We start from the raw sequence: 21,012 nt of genomic DNA, 5'->3' as shown, positions 1-21,012 counted from the left end.
AACTAAAATCAGCTAGGGGAAGGGAGGTAGGAAGGTTCAGTGGTACAGGGCCTCTGCATTCAATCCCTAATACCACAAACACAAAAGCAAACTGTTAACTTCTTTCAAAGTATGTTTGGATATTTACAATTCCAGGAAATTTTAACCATTTATCTTTGACAAAGAGGTCAAAAACATATGCTGAGGAAAGAAGATATCTTAAGAAATGGTGCTGGGAAAACTGGCTACCCATATGCAGAAGATTAAATCTACACCCATATCTCTCTCTCTTACCCTGTACTAAACTAAAATCAAAATGATCAAAAATGAAAATATTAAAACAGCAACACAATCTGTGGGAAGATAAAATAGGTAGACTCTTGAAGACATAGGCACAGACAAGGACTTTCTGAACAGAACCCCAAATGCACAAGAAATAGCACCAAGAATCAATAAATGGTATCATATCAAATTAGAAAGTTTCTGCACAGCAAAGGAGACAGCCTACAGAATGAGAAAAAAAAGGCCAGCTATTCCTTAGAGCACTAATATCTCAAATACATAAAGAACTAAAAAAAAAAAATTAGACCCCTCCCAAAACAGACTCAATCAAACGGCGGGCAACTGAAATGAATAGACACTTCTCAGAAGAAGTACAAATGCTCAATAAATACATGAAAAAATGTTCAACATCTCTGGCCATTAGAGACATGCAAATTAAAACAACACTGAGATTCCACCTTATTCCAGAAAGAACAGCTATCATCAAGAAATCAAATAATAACAGGCTGGCAAGGCTGCAGGGAAAAGGGATCCCTTCTGCATTGTTGGTGGGAATATAAACTAGCACAACCACTATGGAAATCAGCACAGAGATTCCTCAAAATACTAAACGTAGAAATTCCATTTAACCCAGCTATTGCCCTTCTAGTTATCTTCCCAAAAGAGTTAAAGACATTACATTACAGTGATTTTATGCATACCATGTTTATAGCAGCTCAACTCATAATAGTTAAATCTTGGAAGCAGCCTCTATGTCCATCAACAAATGAATGGATAAAGAAAATGTGGCATTTATACACAGTGGAGTAGTAGTACATTGCCATAAAGATGGATAAACTTGAGTCATACTTTGTAGGAAAATGGATGCAAGCTGAGACCATAATGTTAAGTGAAATAAATCAGACACACAAGCTGAAGTATCACACAATTTTTCTTATATGAGAAACCCTAAGCATAAATAAGAACAAAATTAAAAAAAGATAGTTAATACAAAACAGGGCGATAGATCTTTTGCAAAAGGGAAGGGGGTCGAGAGATGGAGGGGGCAGAAGAGAAGAGGATAAAAAAAAGATGTGTTATGTACATGAATCAACTCCACACTAGGAATGTAGTCATTATGTACTGTAAACATGTACCAATAAAAATAAAAAGTAAAAGTAAATAAAGTATGTTTGTATAAAGGTCACCAAAGGTTCTCTGTCAAATATTACTTCCTCATGAAGAAATCTAGCAGCTACTCCAGAGAGAGGAAAAGCATGATTGGATAAAAGCAGGTTACCTCTTACAGGCCGACTTCTCTGTGAGCAGCTCTGGAGAAACATACTGTGCTGTTCCTACGAATGAGTTGGCCCTGGCTGAGGAAAGGAGAAAAAGAAAAAGTCACATTTGGAGACACAATCTTTTGCCCTCCATCAAACCTGCCCTGTTGGTGCATTTCTCAGGGGTCGAGGTCTAACATGGGTGACAGGAGTTGGTAGGCAGCTCAGTGCTGTTACCCACTGCAGACTAAGTGCTTCCAGCAGCCGGCAAGCCCAATGTCCCACCCAAGGGGACTTGCTGGACCCTGACACTGTACTCTCCTCCCTGGTACCTTTAACCTGATGCCTGTCACATTCTCCCATCATCCAGTCACTAGAGCAGGGCAGCATGAGGACAGGTCTGTGTTGTACTCACTACTGAATCTGTGGCACCTAAACACATGGGACACATGGCACCCACAACAAACAGCAGTGGGCCAGGCATCACCCTCTTCTCAATCACCAACAGCTTGGTTGTTTGGGGCCACAATCACAGGAAGATTCAGCTTCCAGCCCTCAAGGTCCAGCCTATGTGACACTCAGACGAGTAGGCTGCAGGGTTGGCATGCAGACTCTCCAGACCCATTCTTCAATGGAGACACTTGATTGCCCCAGGGCCCAAGGACAGAGGGGATTCATCAGCTGTGGTATGGCAGACAGAGAAGTACAACAGCTGGCCCAGCTCCCTCTGCTCCAGGGACTGGCAGGGCCAGGGTCCTTCACTGCAAATGCCACCACCTACCCCACCTGCAGGCTGGCTGTAAGCCTTCCCACCTGGCTCCTCCAGCAAGATAGGAAAAGCCCACACCCCTGCTGCAGGGACCCAACCAAGTTGGTCCCTCAGTCCTGTAAATGGTCCCCTCAGTACAGTTTTCTGTGAAGACTTCATGGTGCATTTGTGTCCTGCCAGGACCCTGAAAAATACTGCCAAGACACTGGGGAGACTACCGAGTGGAAAGAAAACGAAACCAAGAGCTAATAACCTGTAAGACCACTCAACTATCTCATGAACCAAAGAGAAATGAATTAAAACAAAATAGCTTATCCAATAGGCAAAAAGAAAAGCAATAAAATACATGACATTGGCAAGGATCTGAGGGATATGCAGGACTGCTGCAGGGCAACTTTCAGAGTACCATTACCCAATACCCATTGTAAGTTTTAAGCTGGGCCATGAATATACATAGCTCAGTGACAGAGGACTCACCCAGCATGCATGAAGCCCTGGGTTCCACCCCCAACACTGTTAGGGGAAATAAAGTCATAAGGAACAGGCCTATAATAAAAACCGCAGCTAGGGGCTGGGGATTTAACTCAGTGGTGCCCCTGTCTGCCTCACAAGCACAAGATCCCGAGTTTTATCCCTGGTACCAAAAAAAAAAAAAAAAAAAACCACAAAGCTAGTACCGTGAAGATGGAAAGAGCTGTACTGTGTGGTAGGAGGACAAGCACCTCAGCATGCTAACCTCATTTTTGTAATACAGGAAAATCCATTCTACTGGGAGCTTTTTTTCTACCCTTTTTTTTTGGTACCGGGGATCGAACTTGGGTCCTTGAGCTTTCAAGGCAGGCAGTGGAACCACTGAGCTAAATTCCCAGCCCTACTGGGAGTTTTTTTTGACTTTGCAGTGTTGAGGGAGGACTGAACGGAAGGCCTCATACATGCCAGGCAAAGTACATCCCCAGCCTGCCATTTTGAAGGCAGCCTTCTCTGTCCTGGAGTGGGGGGGTCTTGCCCATGCCAGAATGGTGGCAAGGCGAGGCAGCTGTGAAAGGGTCTCTTGAGTCCATAGAACAGAACGAAGAGAAATGGTAGCTGGACAACCACAGATGGAGGAACAGGGTTACTGCAGTGACTAAAGCCTCCCCCATCCATCCTAGTTGTCCCTCTTGCATCTCCTAAGCCCCTCTTCTATTTGCTGAGCAGAACTTCCACACCTGGCTGAATACCAGAAAGATGTTTCCATGTCTTTCCAGAACACTAGTTTCCAGAACCAAACCTGAAGTCTGAAATTCCAGGACACCTTGGATTCTGCCAAGGCTCTTATGAAGAGGGCCAAGGTCGGAGTACACAAAATCACTTACTCCGAGTGACTAAGTTACTCTCACCAAGACATATGCATGGGACCCCTGGGTAGGGGAAAACTCGTAAGTCCTCTCTGCCAGGAAGTCCTCATCAATATCACGGGCCCTTGATATTTGCCCTGCTCCACTCCCCACCTCCTGCTCTTACAGTCCCAACCCAGATCCACTGGGACAGAGGTCTGTGATGATGAGACATCTCTCTCCTTTTAGGGGGAGCATGTAACATACATGTACCCACTGAAGAGCTAAGGAAACTGGGGGGCTTGTTCCTACTAATACTGCAAGCTTTCAAGATATTTTGGGGAAAGTGTCTCTGTGCAAAATAAAAAGGAGTTAATGAAGGAGTAAGTTCTAAAATTCTGTACTACTTCAAACAAAAGATGAGAAAAAGTTGTTAAAAGTAAGTCATATATGTTTCTCCTTTTTCCTCTAAGAAGAAAAAAAAGCCTCTTTCTTAAAAAAAAAAAAAAAAAAGGTTCAGTTCGCTAGTTCATCAGTACACTTTATTTTTGTATATTTTTAAGTGGTTTCAGGACAGTAAGAGTACCCCTGTGCTAAACTTTCAGGTTCTGATGAAAATCTACATGAGGGAAGAAATGTCCAGAATACAGCACAGTGAGTGACTCTGGAGGCTAATTCAAAGGCCACAGCTGAGTCCCAGCCCTGCTGCCCCATGGGACACTGTGGGCTTGTATCAAGTAGGATGAGCTTGCAGGCCAGCCTAGAATCTTCAATCCTCCTACCTCAATTTCCTGAGTGCTGGGAATATAGACATGGTGCACTGGATCTCAAGGTTCCTTTTCAAGGTCACTTAACTCACAAGACAGTTCCCTTTCTAGCCACACAGCACTGTAAGGGCATAATAATCTCTCTATACATGCATTAGAACAGTTTCTAGGAGTTCAGCTGTCCTTCTTTATACCTCCAGAGTGTATGGTTTCCATCCAGTGAGCAGGCTACTAAGACAGCCCTGGCCATGCCAGGGATTTAGCTCAGTGGTTCCACCATCTGCCTCGCAAGTGCAAGGTCCTGAGTTCGATCCCCAGTACCAAAAAAAGACAGCCTTAGCCAATTTCCTGTGGCAAATGGATTCTCAGCTACTCTAGTCCTCCAGAGTAGAGGTATCACAATGCAATTCAAGGCTAGATACTACCCCAAGGGACAGGGCTCAAGAGTCAACAATTACAAAAAGGCACGTGACCAGCACCTAAGTCAGCCCCCACTCCTCCTGTGATGTTTCTAGAACCTCCCTAAAACCAGGGTGCCTGTGCTACAAGCCGTTGTGTACATCACATGGGGACATAGAGAAGTAGATGGATAGGGGCAGGGATTTAGCTCAGTGGTTTCATCGCCTGCTGCACAAGCACAAGAACCCGAGTTCAATCCCCAGTACCAAAAAAAAAAAAAAGAGAGACAGAGAAGTAGATGGGTGGAGGGCCTTGGGGTCCAGGGACATGTTTCCCCAGACACCACCCACAGTATCCAAAGGAGGAGCCAACTGAGTGCCTGGTGCACAATTGGCCATGATTACATTGTACCAAACATTGTGGAGGAGGATGAGATACAGCATGCTCAGGAAGACTGGAGTTCCCCTCAACTACCACACCACACACTGCCTTGAGCCCAGCAGTGGGACCCAGGCAAAGGCACCACAGACCCTGCATTAATGATAAAGTCAACACAATGTAACATATTCCACGAAGCTGTAGTTGATCTTGACCAGGAGTACAGGAACAGCTCTGATGGAATTCAAATTTACACACCTTGTTTGCTCTCTGGGGATAACACTTTTGCTGTTCCAAAATCTGTGATCTGGATGTGCATGTCTTCATTTAACAAAATGTTTTCTGGTTTAAGGTCTCTGTAAAAGCAGATTTTTACATCTGAAATAAAACACTTCAACAGCAGCATTATTACATACTCTATACTTTGAAGAAAATACAATGAAGTGATAAATACTTACCATCTTTACAGGTTAACAGTCAAGAATACAACTCCAAAATCCATACCAAACAAATATCAATTGCTTACAGTAAGGACATTCAAATTATATCATTTCATAGCCGCATCATCATTTTAAAAAACTTTTTGACATAATCTATGCTTTTAACTCATAAAATAAAAAACTTGTGAATATTTCCAATCGGACTTTATCAGAAAGTCATGTGAAATAAGACTAAAACTAAGTATACATAAAAACACTACTGATCAAATAAAAGCACAAGATGAGATCATGTGAGTTGGTGGCTTGGCAGAAAGATACCTGCCCATGCTGATGGGACTTTTGATATACAGGTTCTTCTGACTTCCAACCTCTGCTTAGCTCTCAGCACCCATCACCTGGCACCCATGTCCTACCATCTATAAAGTACCCCAGTGCTGGCCCCAGAAGGCTGGGGTGGTTTTGGCTTGAAGGTCTAATGGCCACAGGCCCTTGTTCCTACACTAACTGTCCTGCACATCCACCCTGCAGCCTTGGGTTACCTGTGAATGATGCCCTTGCCATGCAGGTACTCAAGAGCAGACACGATCTCGGCTGTGTAAAATCGGGTGCAGGTCTCATCAAATGAACCAATTTTGCGGATGTATTTAAGTAATTCCCCATTTTTGGCATAGCTAAGGCCAAAGTCTGAATACAGTATAGTTAAGGAAGAATGGAAAAAGTCTTTTTTTTAAACTAACCTTAATACCTCAGTAAGAACCCCACCAACAACAACTCCAGTACTGAGGATCAAACCAAGGAGAACTCTATCACTGAGCTATATCCCCAGCTCTTCTTATTTTAAGAGAGGGTCTCACTAAGTTCCCCAGGCTGGTCTCAAACTTAGGATCCTTCCTGTCTCAGCCTCCAAAGTAGCTGAAACTATGGGGATGTGACACCATGCTCAAAAGAACCTTTTATTAAATGCAAACTGAAGGTACCTATGACCCGACAGTCACCCTTTTTAAAGTCAGATTCAGCCCTGGCTTCGAGATCAGGCATAGGGTTTTTCACTAATAACATAATATCATCATCCCTTTCACCCTGGACTGTATTTCTAGACATATGGTCCCCAGAGGCCTCTGTCACCTGTGAGAAGGAACTGCCAGAAGTGACTGCTGGGTTTGCAGCCTCTGGCCAAGGCACAGACAACATGTGTGAGACTTCAAGTGCAGAGAAGAGATCTGGAAGAGGGGTTTTAACTACAAACCTTGCTTGAGCTTCCTGCCCTCCACACACTGCTGACATCCATGCATGTGGCTGTTCCTTCCATTGCACAGAGAAGAGCCATTTTATTAGCTTCTTGATTCATCTGATCTATCTGTGAGGTGCCCACTGGGGAGAGAGACAGGAGGGACAGCCAGCTTCCCTATGGACCTCTCACTGCAATGTGTTCCATTTGTATTCTCCTCCTTCTGATGGGACTGAAAGCTGATAAGAAACAGCTCCCATATAACTGTTTCCCCTGAAAGCACCAAATGCTTGTGCCTCCTTTTTGTTTGTTTTGTTTTGTTTTTTTGATATAGGGTCTCACTTTGGGCTGGCCTTGAACTCACTACGTAGCCCAGGGTGGCCTTGAACTTGCAGCAATCCTCCTATCTCAGCCTCTCAAGTGCTAGGATTACAGGCATGTGCCACCATGCTTGGTTCAATGTGACTCTTATCTTACTAGAAATCCCCAGGTACTTCACCTGTAAGATGATGCCAGGACACCACCCTGAGAAGCAGCTCTGGAGGCCACAAAAAGTGTTTTGTGTACAGGGTGCCTGGCTGGCCTTCTATCTGCCAAGGCACTGTCATCTTCTACCAAGGAAGGAGAATGAGACTCCAGGGCTCCAAGACAAAGCCAATAGGGAAGGGACCACAGCCAAAGCTATCCAAAGCTACCCCTGTCCAGGGTATCTCTGACTACCACACATCCTAACTTGGACAATGCTTGACAGAAGCTTAAAATTAAAAGCCCCCTTTACTTTGGGGAATGCACTTCACCTCATCTTACCCACTCCCTCACAAAAAAAGGCTGTTCCCATGGAGTTACTAGCTGTGACAAACAGGCTGGCTGCAGGGCCTTGCCTGTTAGGAGCCCAAGGTACAAGGCTCAGACTTGGTCACAGTTGGAGGCAGCAGCTTCTTGCTTCTTCTGGCTTCAAGATTTCACCCTTTATTTGATCTCTCAGTTGTTCTTGGTTCCTGCATAGTTCACCTGCATAGTACATCTGTGCTCAGCAGTAGGGCAGAGGTGATCGACAGGTCTTGAACAGAGTGGTTGCCCAGGATTACTGCTCAGTCACATACCTGCTTCATGAAGTTTGCTCCTTCAGAACTCATTGGTCCACTGCATATCCTGAGAGTGTTCTCCACCCCCTTGCCCACAGCCTGTGCTCCAGGACAGTAAGGGGGAGGTAGAAGCTGTCCTCCCTCGCAGATCAGGCCTGTGAACAGAGCCAGGAAGCCTGACAAGCCCAATCCCTGCAATTTGTAGAAGAGGCACACAGCACAGAAATTAAGCATCTGACTCAAGGTCACAAAGCAAAGGAAGGACAGGATCCGAGTCTAGCCCTCAAGCAGTATTTTTAACTCCATGTTGCACACAGAATACCACGAAGCTAAGCAGATATAGATCAGCCTTGGTAGGAGCTGGAGAAAGATGGCCAGCCAGAAAGCAACATCATCTGAGCCCTCTTTGCCTCTCTTCCCCACTGGAAATTACAGCTAAATGGATGTAAATGGCTAAATGGCAAAGAGTGTCATTTTCTTTTCTTTCTCAACATAATACACAGGAGCTACTTGTGGTGGCACATGCCTGTGATCCCAGCACTTGGGAGACTGAGGCAGGGGGATCATCATGAGTTCGAGGCCAGCCTGGGCTACATAGTAAGTTCAAGGCCAGCCTGGATTACATAGCAAAGGCCCTGTATTTAAGAAAAAAAAAAAACACCAAGGATTCCAAATAGGGCAGAAGTCCCTTGGGTTTCATTCTTGTGGGTCTTAGTGAGCCCTCATAACCTTCTAGGGCTTTGGAATTTGTCATTTTATTTTTGTGGTAATGCTGAGAACTGAATAAAATTTGTCTTGATAATCACTAGAGAAAGACCTAGAGTACTCTCCACCTTCACTGCTTAGATCAGTCTCACCTGGAAGTCAAACACCAAGTGCACTCTCACATGGACTTTGGGCCCTGATCCCACAGCTGTGAACCTGGGAAAAGATGAAGTCAAGTGTGTGTTCATAGTTTGGAAATGGTTCTGGTGTCCCTCAAGGGTGCATGTGACTGGAGGCCTGGTCCCCAGTAAGGCAGTACTGGAAGGTTGTGGAACCTTTAATAGGTGGGGCCTGGTGGGATGTCCTTAGGTCACTGGACAGGAGGCAGTTCTCCTGCACATCTTGGTGGTTCTTGAGAAGGTTGTTATAAAAAGAGTAAGCCCTACCCCACCCACTCCCTCTGCTTCCAGAGATGTGATCCTTCCTCTGCACAACTTTTCTTTCTTTTTTTTTTTTTGTACGGGGGATCGAACTTGGGACCTTGCACTTTCAAGGCAGGTGGAGGAACCACTGAGCTAAATCCCCAGTCCTCTTCTGCACAACCTTGCTATCTGCCACCTGCCACAGGGCCACTGCCTGCACCATGCCATCTGGACTTTCAGTCTCAGAACTGTGAGTTGAACAGGCTTCTTTTCTTATAAAGCTGGCTGTGTCAGGCATTTTATGGTAGTTACACAAAGATACTCAGGAAAGAGGTTCACAGTTAACAAGAAGCAGCATCCTGAGTGCCCACAAGGAGCTCCAGTCCAGACCTCTGGATGTCTGGCAGAGACTTCCATGGACTCAAAGAGGAGCACGGTCACATGGGATCTAGGGGCCACAAAGGAGGGATCAAGACAGCCCCAGGGTTACAGAGATACAAAACAGAACATAAAAGGCCACTGATGGCTGCTGCATGAGCAGTCCTAGCAGAGGTGGGGACCAGAAGCGATACTGGAAGACAGCAGGCTCAATCTAGATGCCAAGATTCCATAAGACCTAAAACAAACCACCAACAAAGGCCACCTGCTCCTCTCTAAAAAGACTACTGGGAAAAATCTCTGGGTGTGCCTCCCATCACATCTATCTTTCTGTCCTGAACCTTGTCCCTGAGAAACTGCCTGTCCTGTCAACAACTTGCATGGGGACAAATCCTCTGCTCAGGCCCAGGCATTTGATCTCTGAGTCACATCTGACTAGGCAACTGGCAACCCACTATATGAATAAAACTGACCTATAGCCTCTAGGTCTCCATGCCCCTCACTCTCCAGCAACACCTCGTCAGTCTCCTCCTCCCCTGGGTGGCCAAGACTGACGACACTGTATCTGCGTGTCACCCTTCAAGGTTCTGTGGGCAGCCACCCAATGGCTTACTCAGCCTCCAAACAGTGAGCACGTATGTCAAACGTGTCAAACGACAACCCAGTAACCCCCAGCCCAGCTACTGTCCAGCCACTCTCAGCTCAATAACATACTCCACTGTATGCTAGGCTCTGAGGGCCAATTCCAGGAGCTGCCTAACTCTGCTCTCTCAACATCATCAGTCAGAGAACTAGCCCAGTTCTACCTTGGGGCTGCCCATTCCTCAAGCTCACATGCTTGAGCTGTGTGTCCATGAACTCAAAGAGCCCCTCAGACCTGCACATGGCCTTAACTACTCTTGCTAGCTTGCCCTACTATTTGGTCTTAATATTCGGTGCTAATACACCCTCAACCATGTAAGCCCATTAGGGCAAAGCCTTCTCCTTGCTTTCCAACATATTCCCATTTCCCTGGGAATGAGACAAAAAGCACTTCTAAATGAATAAAAGAAAAATTCGACTTCCAGGGGGCTTTGAGGAAGTAATCCAGGCTCACCATGGTGGCTTGAAGAGGGAAATGGGGGACAAATCCAGCTAGCAGTCGGAGGAGTCAAAAGACAGTGCTAAAAGTAGAAACAGACTGGGTAGGAGGGCCTACACCTATAATTAATCCCAGCACTTCAGGAGGCTGGGGCAGGTAGGTTGCAAATTCAAACCCCACCTGGGCAATTTAAGACAATTCAACAACTTAACAAGACCTTGTCTCAAAACTTTAAAAAAGCATAAAAAGAGGATGAAACACAAGGCAAAAAGCCCCGGGTTCAACTGCAAGTAACACATACACACACACACACACACACACACACACACACACACACACACAATGGGAGCAGGGGGCTGGGGGTGCTGCTCAGTAATTGGGCACATACTTAGCATGTACAAAGTCCTCAGTTCAATTTCCAGCACTGCAAAAAGTAAAAATTTTAAGAAAGACCAGGCATAGAGACAAATGTCTGTAATCCCAGCACTGAGGAAAAATAAGGCAGAAAAACTGTGGGTTCAAGCCCCACCTAGGGAACTTAGCAAGACTCTGTCTCAAAATTAAAAATAAATAAAGGCTAGGAATGTAGCTGAGTGGTACAGTAGCCTGGAGTTTGATGTCCAGTATCACAAAAAATTACATTTTTTTAAAAACTGGGAACAGAACAAAGTTTTAATACAAAAGAATCAGTGTGAAGCAGCAGGAGGCAAACAAGCCTTCAGATACTTGGACTAGCCTTGAGGGCAATGAAGAGAAGAGAGGGGAGAGAGAAAGCTCCCCTGATGGGAAGAGCAGCCACTGGGAACAAAGCCCACCCACCTGCCTGGCCCAGAGGTGAACTGGTGCCCCCAAAGGTGTAGCCTGGACATCATCCACAGGCCTGACTCCCTGATTCCTAAGCAATGGTTCAAGAGAAGACTATTTTCACAGAGATTAGAGGAGAAAGAGCTACGGACAAAACGAAGACATAGTAGAAGGCAAACCTACTGGAGAAGCAGTTGAGAAATTCCTAGAGAGCAAGAGGTGCTAAGCAAGCCCACAGCAGGAGTACTGCATCCAGTGTGAGGAAGGTTCAGGCTCTCATGGGCTTGCTCTCTGACTTATCAAATGTCCAGGGAGATGTCCCTTCCAACCCTATATGAAGGCCCAAAGAGGGCAGAGAAGAGCCTACTCTAGGAGTCTGAGAATGCCCAAGATCATTCTTGCTCTACTGGTCCCTGGTTCATTTGAGCACAGGATTCAATACCTAGCAGATACTCCAAAGACGCTGGTTAGAAAAATGAAGAAATGCCTTTGCATTAATCTTCAGCGACCACGGTTAAAACAACAACAGTTCATTAGGTTCGGTGTTTATCAATAAAAACCTCAAAAGTGTGGGACAGCTTCCCATTCAGAGAAGGACACAGCAGTCAGCCAAACCTCAGCCAATCTTTGGTGCTGCCTCGAGGAATACCAGCCACTCAGAAGTCAAGAGCAGCAGGGTAGGATCCATATCATATCCTTTCCTTCCATGGGAAGATTACTCGTGAGAACAAAAAATGGGATGTCATGATTCCAAAGCAAGAGGAGTGACTAAAGTGATTTCAAATGGCACTGACCACACAAAGGATACACAGCTTTTCATCATCCTGAAATGTGAAGTAAAGCTTAATGAAGAAGGGGTGATCCAGTCGTGACATCACATCTCGCTCTCTGGTTACATACGGGACCTTGTTTTCTTTTATAATATGACGTTTCTCCAAAATTTTAACTTAAGGTAAGAGAGAAATGAGTTACTACAACTGAAAAGGTGAAAAATAATAAAAACACATTTTATAAACATACTAGCACAAATTAGTTTTTCTAAAATCACCCATACCAGCTTCATGATTCTAAGACATAGACCCTAAAATCAGCACAGAAACCTCCAGGTCCTGCCAAAAGGCTGTCACGTTCATGAGGGCTGCCCTATCTCCAAGTTCCAGACACACGGCTCACTGGAGCAAGTACTTACTAGCATATTCTCGAGAGGTGGCTAGTTCTCGGGCCAGGACAACCTGGTTTGGGAAGAAAAGGGGAAAAGAAAAGGAAAAAAAAACACACTGTAATAACCAGGAGACAGAGTCTGACCGATCACTGCCAAAGGCTTCCCCATCCCACTCAAGGTTTGAAATCACATTTAAATATTTAGGCTCCTGTACTAACAAAGAGCAGAACACCACTGCTCATGTTAAGGAATCCAATTTTCAACAGCAAACATAAATCTCTCTACTGTTTCCAAAAGGTCTGTGATCAGCTGCCAGTAATCTTTAAAGTACAGTAAAAATATAAATTGAAGAACCTCAGAGAGTAACACGTTCAAGTGCTGCTGCAAATGGCCACTAGGAATTTTTTCAAAACATAACTTCAAGGATATGTCCTTTTAGTATATATCCACAGCAAAAAGCTGTGCTGAACATAGGTTTTTCAAATGATTTGCTACCATACATTTCATTTGATGACCTAAATACAATCACGGCTACAAATGGCACAGGGATTAAACCAGTGAGCCATCTTCCCAGGACACACCCATGTGGCCCCAACCTTGTCCTCTCAAAGCCCACCTGAGCCTTTGCTCAGACTCCACTTCAGAGACAGAGCACCCATTCAGCATCTTCAATATGGAAAAGATGACTCTGCACTAGCAAACCCTGGGCATACGTGAGGAACCAAAGTGAAAAGAGCTTTGGCATCAAAGTCTAACAAGCACATGCAGGGGTTGCTTTGCCATGGAAGAGCTCCCCACTGTCTGTATGTGCAAATGTGTCTCCTAAGACATCTACAGAGGGATAGCCTGAAGACCAGAGAGCAGATGAAACCTGTCCCTATGATATACTTGCACAAAGGCCTTCAGGAGGTCACAGAGCCAGGTCCTCCTAGCCCCTGGTTATGTGTGTCACATCCTGTGACAGAATTCTTGAGATTCACCATTACCACACCCTTCCACCATGCTAGGAATGGAACTCAGGGCCTTTTGCATGTTAGGCAAGCACTCCAACACTGAGCTATACCCTTAGCCCTGTGACAGTTCTTGAGGGCTCCTCAGACTTGAACCTGAAAAATCACTGTGAGATGCTTGCCTTCATCCGGAATGAGGTGGGGTTATATGTGCTCAGGTGGAAAAACCTTTGAGATTTTTCCAGAGGAACATGGTATGTATGGATGGTTGCCAGGAGCAGGGATGAGGGGAGCAGGCTGGGGCAAGACTTGCCGTTCAGAATTATGCACTTAAGCAACATCACATTCCTTCACATGAGTGTGTGTGCTAGCTTTGTGAGTAGGAAAAGAAGAAAAGAAATTGTTAGAGAACACTACTGTTAAGTAGAATCCTTTCTGAGGAGACATCAGAAAGGCAATCTTTCTATTGTCTAATTTTAGCATTTCATAAGGTTTCCCATGGGGAGTTAAGGGGTCCTCTTCCAGATAATATGTGATGTGTCCCTCCATGTCACCTAGGGTGACAGCAGGGCTACTGGGGAGGGGGGGATCTCTTACTCTCCCACACCAGTGCCAGGCCCTGTCAAGTGAAGATGCTGCTTAATCTCATATCCATACCCATCCCTTATTTCTCTCCTGGAAATCTGATTTAAGTGGGCTCTATTTCAGGAATGGTGAGGAAATTTGGAGGGTAACACCTAATCAAGACCTAGGCAGCAGATTCTAAACAGCCAGGAAAGGAGCCTCTGGCTCTCAGCACTTTCCTAGGTACTACATGGCACAGGACAAGTGTGCCACCCAGAGAAGATGATGCTTACTTTGTAGCCCATAGAGACTTGGGAGTATGGCAGCACCACAAGTACATCCTCATTCTAGTTGAGATAAATGTAAAGAAGCAAAACTGAGAATAAGAGAGAGTTTTCATGGGCTGTCCTAAGTAGCTGTGCACAACACCCAAAGCTCCCAAAACAATTTCCTCTTGGGCCAGGGATGTAGCTCAGTGGTGCTGCGCCTGGCAAGCACAAGGTGCTGAGTTCAATGGGGCGGGGAGGCGGGGGGAGTGTTTAGATATAATGCACAACACAGTTTCTTCTTACTGTAGGGGGCAGTGCGCACCAGAACCACTGGGAACGGTCTTCAGGGCTAAAGGCTTTTGTCATGAGGGCACAGACCTTTTAGAAACAAAACTAACTCATAAATTTGCTAATAGACAGGCATGGTGGTACACATCTGTAATCCCAGCACTTGGGAGGCTGAGCCAGAAGGATTACTATAAATTTGAGGCCAGCTTGGGCCACATAGTGAATTTGAGGCCAGCCTAAACTATATAGCAAGACCTTGTCTCAAAAAACAAACAAATGTATGTTGTTAATTTAAGAAAAAAAAAAAAACTTCAGTTAAAAGTTTAAGGGGGAAAGGCCGGGAATTTAGCTCAGTGGCGCCACACCTGCCTTACAAGTGCAAGGCCCTGAATTCAATTCAGGGTACCAAAAAAAAAAAGTGTAAGGGAAGTCTCTTAGCACTTGGGAGGCTGAGGCAGGAGGATCACCTTGAGTTTGAGGCCAGCCTGGGCTACACAGTGAGTTCAAGGCCAGCCTGAAATACATAGCAAGACCCTGTCTTTAAAAAAAAAAAAAAAAAAAGTAAGAGCAGTAAAAGTTAATATTATTTTTTAAAAGATGCTGGGAATATAGGTGAACTATATATATTCCATGTTCAGAAACTTTCATAAATGTAAAAAATAGAAAAAGAAAATAAATTCCACATGTGGTTTCTTAAGAAAGCCCAGGCAGGAAATACTGGTTATTCAGGAACTCTTCCAGAGTGAGGCATCCACCCCGGAAGTGCCTGTCCAAAACTGGAGACCACACATGGGGCCTCCACAGGAAGGGATCTATCCTTTTGAGAGTATGACCCTGGAGCCAGCAGCTCCTCTGAGATCACAATTTTGCACAGCTACAGCCACAGAGCCTCAGTGGCCCCACCTCAGCAAACGTTTGCTGCTTTCAACCTTCATTTCTTTGCTTTCAGGGCAAAAACATTATAGGATAGGTAAATTTCATGAGTATGATTTGACAGCACCATGACAATGTTTCTGTTTATGAAACTAAGAATAAGGAATTTAGGAGCCTGTATCTCTGGCAAATATCCAGGTATACTACTTCATTTATTAAAACAAAAACCACCAGAGGCATATAAAAAAAGATCATTAAATGTCACCAAGAAAATCTCTGAAGAGCTACTAACACTAACACTGACTTTCAATCTAAAGACAGTAAAGCTTTCCAGGGCATGGACAGGGAAAGAACACAGAAGGCAATCTGTTGATGCCAGGTTAGAATGAAATTAACTTTGTTAAAAAAATAATAATAGGGCTGGGGATTTAGCTCAGTGGTTCCACCGCCTGCCTTGTAAGCAGAAGATCCCGAGTTCGAGTCCTGGTACCAAAAAAATAATAATAACTATAGGCTGGGCACAGGTGCCCATGCCTATAAACCCAACTTGGGATTCTGAGGCAGAAGGATGGCAAGTTCAAAGCAACTTAGTGAGACCATTTCTCAAAAATAAATTTTTAAAAAAGGACTAGGAGTATAGCTCAATGGTAAAACACTTACCTAGCATCTGTGAGGCCCTGAGTTCAATGCCCAGCACCACAAAAAAAAAAAAAAAAAAGGAAACAAAACAAAACAACTCATAAATCAAGAGGTTTTGCTTTTTGTTTTTTTCTTTTTTGGTACTGGGGATAGAACTCAAGACCTCACACTTGCCAGGGAGGCGCTGTGCCACTGAGCTAAATCCCCGGCCCATGTTTTTTGTTTTTTCTGAGATAAGGTCTCACTATGTTCCCCAGATTAGCCTCAAACTGGGCTTAAGTGATCCTCCCACCTCAGCCTTTAAGTCCTAGGAATATTAGGTGACTACTACCATGTCCAGCAAGAGATGCTTTTTAAAGTTTTCATAAACAAAATCACATGGTCTCCTTGGGAAGCCCAGCCCCAAAACCTCCAGCAACCTTCACAGCAAGAGTTGGCCCAGGAGGGATACTACCTCCTGGGAAGAACACTGCCTGGAAGTCAAGTGTCCCAGCTCTAAGCCTCAGGGCAGTCAGGGGAAATAGGCTCGTTTAACAAGCAGTGGCAGCACATACTCACTGTCGAAAAAGAACCCTCGCCAAGAATTTTCCCAAACTTGAAGTCTTCAGGCCGTTTCTTTCGAGGCTGTGGTGGTGGCTGAGCAGCGTGCTGCAGGGGGTTGGCACTTGGCCGGGACTCGGCTGTGGTGCCATCCATGGTGGGGCCCTGCCTGCTGCCACCACTGGGAACACTGGGAGCCGTACCAGACTCGGTCTGTGTCCTCACCATTGATGGGGATGGGCAGGCACATAACACCACGCTGGGCTGGATGGGAACGGTGTCATACTGTGGACACAGAGGACAGAGGTTAAGACAAGGGGCTCTCTGGTCCTGGGCACATGGCTTAAATATAAGCACCTCTTCAGGACACTGCCTATGGCTGGTTACCCCATCTGATTTACTGATGGCTTTAGGGCTGCTGCCCTTCCCTTCTCACATCCAGCTGCTGTCCCACCTCTTCCTCAGCAGTTTCTCACCTCTCCCTCAGCGCTGCATGAGTATCCAATCAACCCCCACAAAGCTAAGCTAAGGAAACTAGAGATAGAATTGTGCATTCTTAGTTATGGAGGGAGCTGAGTAGATAAGAGCAATGATTAAATATGTTTACAATACAGAAATTTCCAGTGCTGACAAGATTATACTAAAGTAAGCACACTCATATAACTGTGCTGGCACCAAAAAACCATTTGGCTGTTAAAATGTTTTTAGAAAGCAATTTGGCAACTGTCAACAAAGCAACTACAAGAACAGTTGTCAATGAGATACAGAAATGTGAAAATGAGGGGAAACACACAGTTAAGAATGGAAGTAGGCAGTGAGAAAGGATCATATAGTGTTTAAAAATAAGTCAGCACGGGCTGGGGATTTAGCTCAGTGGTTCCGCTTCCTGCCTCGCAAGCAGAAGGACCCAAGTTCGATCCCTGGTACCAAAAGGGTGGGGGGGGGGTGTAAATAAATAAATAAATCAGCAATCCATAGAAGGTGGCCTCATACTCATAAAAGCCTCTTCTCTGCCCCCAACATACCCTCACAGTTGTCGACACTGGCATACCTACCGACTGTGACAGAAATCACAAAATGAACTCAAGGCACCCAGCTGCTGGTCTCCAATACTCCTTCCAACTAAAGAACCCAGGAGGACACTTGACTTGGGTCAGTGTGGTCCTGAAACCCACACTACATCTTAAAACCAGTGGCTTCCCCAGCTGTCTCTAAAGGATAAAGGCAGGACAGAGGTCTCTCACCAGGGCTATCACTGACTAAGCTATCCCCTTTCAAACACTAAAACAGACAGATCTCAAAAAAGCCATGCGTCTACAATGACATGTAAAAGTCAATCCATAATGATAATGTAAGAGGCTGAGTAAGACTGAATGCGTAATTTTATTAATTCAAGTAAACAAGGGAGTGTTTTTTCAATTGTCTGCACATTTATAAAAACAGACAAGGACTTTCTCTCTGTGTAAACAGGAAAGGGTACACAAAGAGAACCATGAAGAAGCCAGAGCTCTGGAAAAGTAGTAACTCCCAAACACAGGACTGACAAGTGGGTACCCAGCAGCCAAGAATGAGGCACCAAAGAAAAGGGCTAACAGAGACACTCATCTTGAGATCAAAAAATGAGTAACAAGAACAAATACAAATCTAGACATAACCCCTTGTGACCCAAACATGACGAAAACAGAGGTGGAGAAGGGAGGAAGCAGATGATGAGAACTTGTGGGTGCCTGGGCAGCCCAGCAATGCAGTGTGTGAGCTTTGGTAATCAGGCTCTCACAACTCTCTCTTTGGAGATTACCAAGAATGTTCCGTCTTCAGGGACAATAAAAGTGGGGAAGGGTAATTACTAGGCTCAAAGCCATCAAGAACTGTGATAAGCCAAGATTGTCCTCATAAGACAAGCCAGTCACATTCAAAATGGACTATGTATAGCAGCAGGAGGTGCCTGAATACAGAAAAGGGCCTCAAGGGTGACCCCATGAACAAACTCCCAGGCCGAGAACAGTGGAACAACTGGACATGGCTGACCTTCAGGGACACAAGTGAGGGGGGAAGCTGGAAAAGTCTCACTGCATAGTCCCAGGCACTACAGCATTGTTGGGGATTGACCAGGCCATGCCTGAGGCACCATTATTGTTCCTCAGGCCAGAATGGGGAGAACAGCCCCACCACATCTGATACATACACAGGCATACACGGGCATGTTTGCAGGCCTCGCTTAAGTTCCTCAGTGTACCTAAACTCCTGCCAAGCCAGGGTCAAGAGACAAGGGAAGGGACACTGGCAACAGTGACAAATGACGTCCTGCAAGTCAGGTCCAGCTGCTTCTCCACCAGGTGAAGACAGCCGAGGGGCAAGCCAGCCCTTGATGGAGCATGCAGAGCTAGCAGTCAACCATGGCACACACAGCAAAAGAAGCCTCAATTTAGAGATTCAAGGAAATAGACTGTTTCCTTAATAACTGACAAATGCACTCCTGAGAGAAATCTCAGAAATACATTTTTAAATAACAGAATGTGACAGGATCAGGATCTAGAAAGCCTAGCTGCACCATCATACTTCTTGACCCAACAAATCTAGCAAAGGTGCCAAAAAAGTTGTCACATGGAAGTTCAGTTGTGTTTGTTTTTGTTTCATAGTTCTGGGACCAAACTCAGAGCTTGGAGCATGGTGGGCAAGTGTCCTACCACTGAGCTATACCCCTAGCCTAACATGTAAGTTCTTGGCCCAGGCAGAGTACAACATTGCTTCTTTTTTTTTTTTTTTGATACCAGGGATCAAGCTCAGGACCTTGCACTTGCAAGGTAGGCAGTGGAACCACTAAGTTAAATCCCCAGCCCTAACAATGCTTCGTGATGGTAGAGAGGACTTCAGCCCTACAAGGTACTGTAAATGACATTCCAAAGCAATAAGGAGTTTCCAAACAGTCAGCCAAGACGGCAGAGGAAATAGGGTGCTACAGGCAGGAGTTATCTGCATGGACAGAAGACAAGAGGGCACTGAAGAACTAGGCCTCACATCACAATCAAAGTGGATATTCTGGCTATTCTGGGACAGATGACTCTGATAGGAAGTGCCCTATGAGGGACATAAAGTAGCAAAGACGCTTATGCTGTCCTCAAAAGCACTTACCAAGAAAACCATCTGCAGTTCAAACTTCCTGACTGCTAATTTTAACAAGAGTTCTGGCCCTTGGAGAGGCCCTCAAAGACAGACAAGCTGGACACAGGTCTGCTGGGCTGTGGTTTATAAGCATTGTGTCTAAAGAGCCTTTTTTTTCCTTAAGTGTAGTCTCCATGGTTACAATAAAGACCTCAGGAACAGATCTTCCCCGGGGAGCAAGGCCCTTAGAAAGGCCAGTCTGCATCTGACCTGGGCTCAGCCAGCCCTTCTTCCAGGCTCCAACCATGGTGGCAGTGCAGCCCATAAACTCCCAGACCCCACGGCAGCTGCAGGCTAGACTGTGGGGCTTACACTTTAGGAAACCACAGGGCTATCTTAATAGAACTCAACAGCAGACACTGGCAGCACTGACTCAGAAGGAAGCAGAGCATCAATGGGCACAAATGCTACCTGCTTTCTCTCCAATACCCATCCCCACATGGAACAGCAAGTCCCACAGAAAACACCCAGACAACCCAAGCCGGTGTGAGAAGACAGGAGGTACCCAAGAGGTGAGATTTGAAGAACAGGAAATGGGTGTTTTGTTGTTATTGGTGGGGTGGCAGATGAGAATCAATTAATTAAAAGAGCCACAAAAGCCGAGGATTTAGATCAGTGGTTCCGCTGGCTGCCTCGCAAGCACAAGGTCCCAAGTTCGATCCTTGGTACCAAAAAAAAAAAAAAAGAGCCACAAAGAAGGGATGTCAAAGCAGCCATTTTCACTAAGGAACTTAAGCCTCAAGAGGTGTAACTCCATGTTGACAGTTTCAATGCCGAGAACTCTAAACATCACTCCCCAAAACACCTTGTTAACCCAGATGTGCCACAAAAGTTCCTCTTTCCAGGAGTGTGCACACATCCAGTCCATAAGCAGTAACTGTGAGAATGGGCAGCTGGTTGACCAGTCCTGGTCCTCGGGCTGTCTCTGATGGGACTCATCCTGGGAGCTGCCAAGTACTGAGCCACACTAAAGCATACAAGATGGATGAAGCCACTACTACCAGAGCTACTGGTCCCTAGAACTTAGATGCCCCAGCATATATTCTCTCCCATGGGCTCTGACGTGGGGCAGTTTTGCCCCTCAGGAGAGACTTGGCAATGACTGAAGCTATTCTGGGTTGTCATAACTGGCAAAGGAGGAAAGCATTACTAGCATCTAGTGGGGAAAGGCAGGGATACCACTGAACATCCTGAATGCAAACACCTCACAAAAAAGAAAGACGGGATCCCAAGGCCAATAGTTCCTGCTAAGAACTCTGCTCTGGCCTCACAC

The 21,012-nt window shown here is 45.4% G+C and overlaps 1 protein-coding gene across 2 annotated transcripts in view; it reads right to left on the bottom strand.

The window, feature by feature from the left end:
* The window catches only part of Pdpk1 (3-phosphoinositide dependent protein kinase 1), a 90,042-nt gene that overhangs the window by 32,043 nt on the left and 36,987 nt on the right, over nt 1-21,012 (bottom strand). For both annotated transcript variants that reach the window (XM_004864657.4, XM_087203106.1), the window contains 6 exons: nt 16,596-16,862; nt 12,482-12,524; nt 12,101-12,238; nt 6,129-6,273; nt 5,408-5,505; nt 1,541-1,616 (listed from right to left, as the gene is read on the bottom strand). In XM_004864657.4, coding sequence (XP_004864714.1) covers nt 1,541-1,616; nt 5,408-5,505; nt 6,129-6,273; nt 12,101-12,238; nt 12,482-12,524; nt 16,596-16,862 — 767 coding nt within the window. The remainder of the gene's footprint in view (nt 1-1,540; nt 1,617-5,407; nt 5,506-6,128; nt 6,274-12,100; nt 12,239-12,481; nt 12,525-16,595; nt 16,863-21,012) is intronic.

This window comes from Heterocephalus glaber, unplaced genomic scaffold (assembly GCF_053883595.1).
Source record: "Heterocephalus glaber isolate CG9 unplaced genomic scaffold, H.glaber_assembly_v1.0 deba00001781, whole genome shotgun sequence".
Classification (NCBI taxonomy): Eukaryota; Metazoa; Chordata; class Mammalia; order Rodentia; family Bathyergidae; genus Heterocephalus; species Heterocephalus glaber.
Note: the sequence above shows the minus strand (reverse complement) of the source record. Positions and strands in the feature narration are given on the sequence as shown.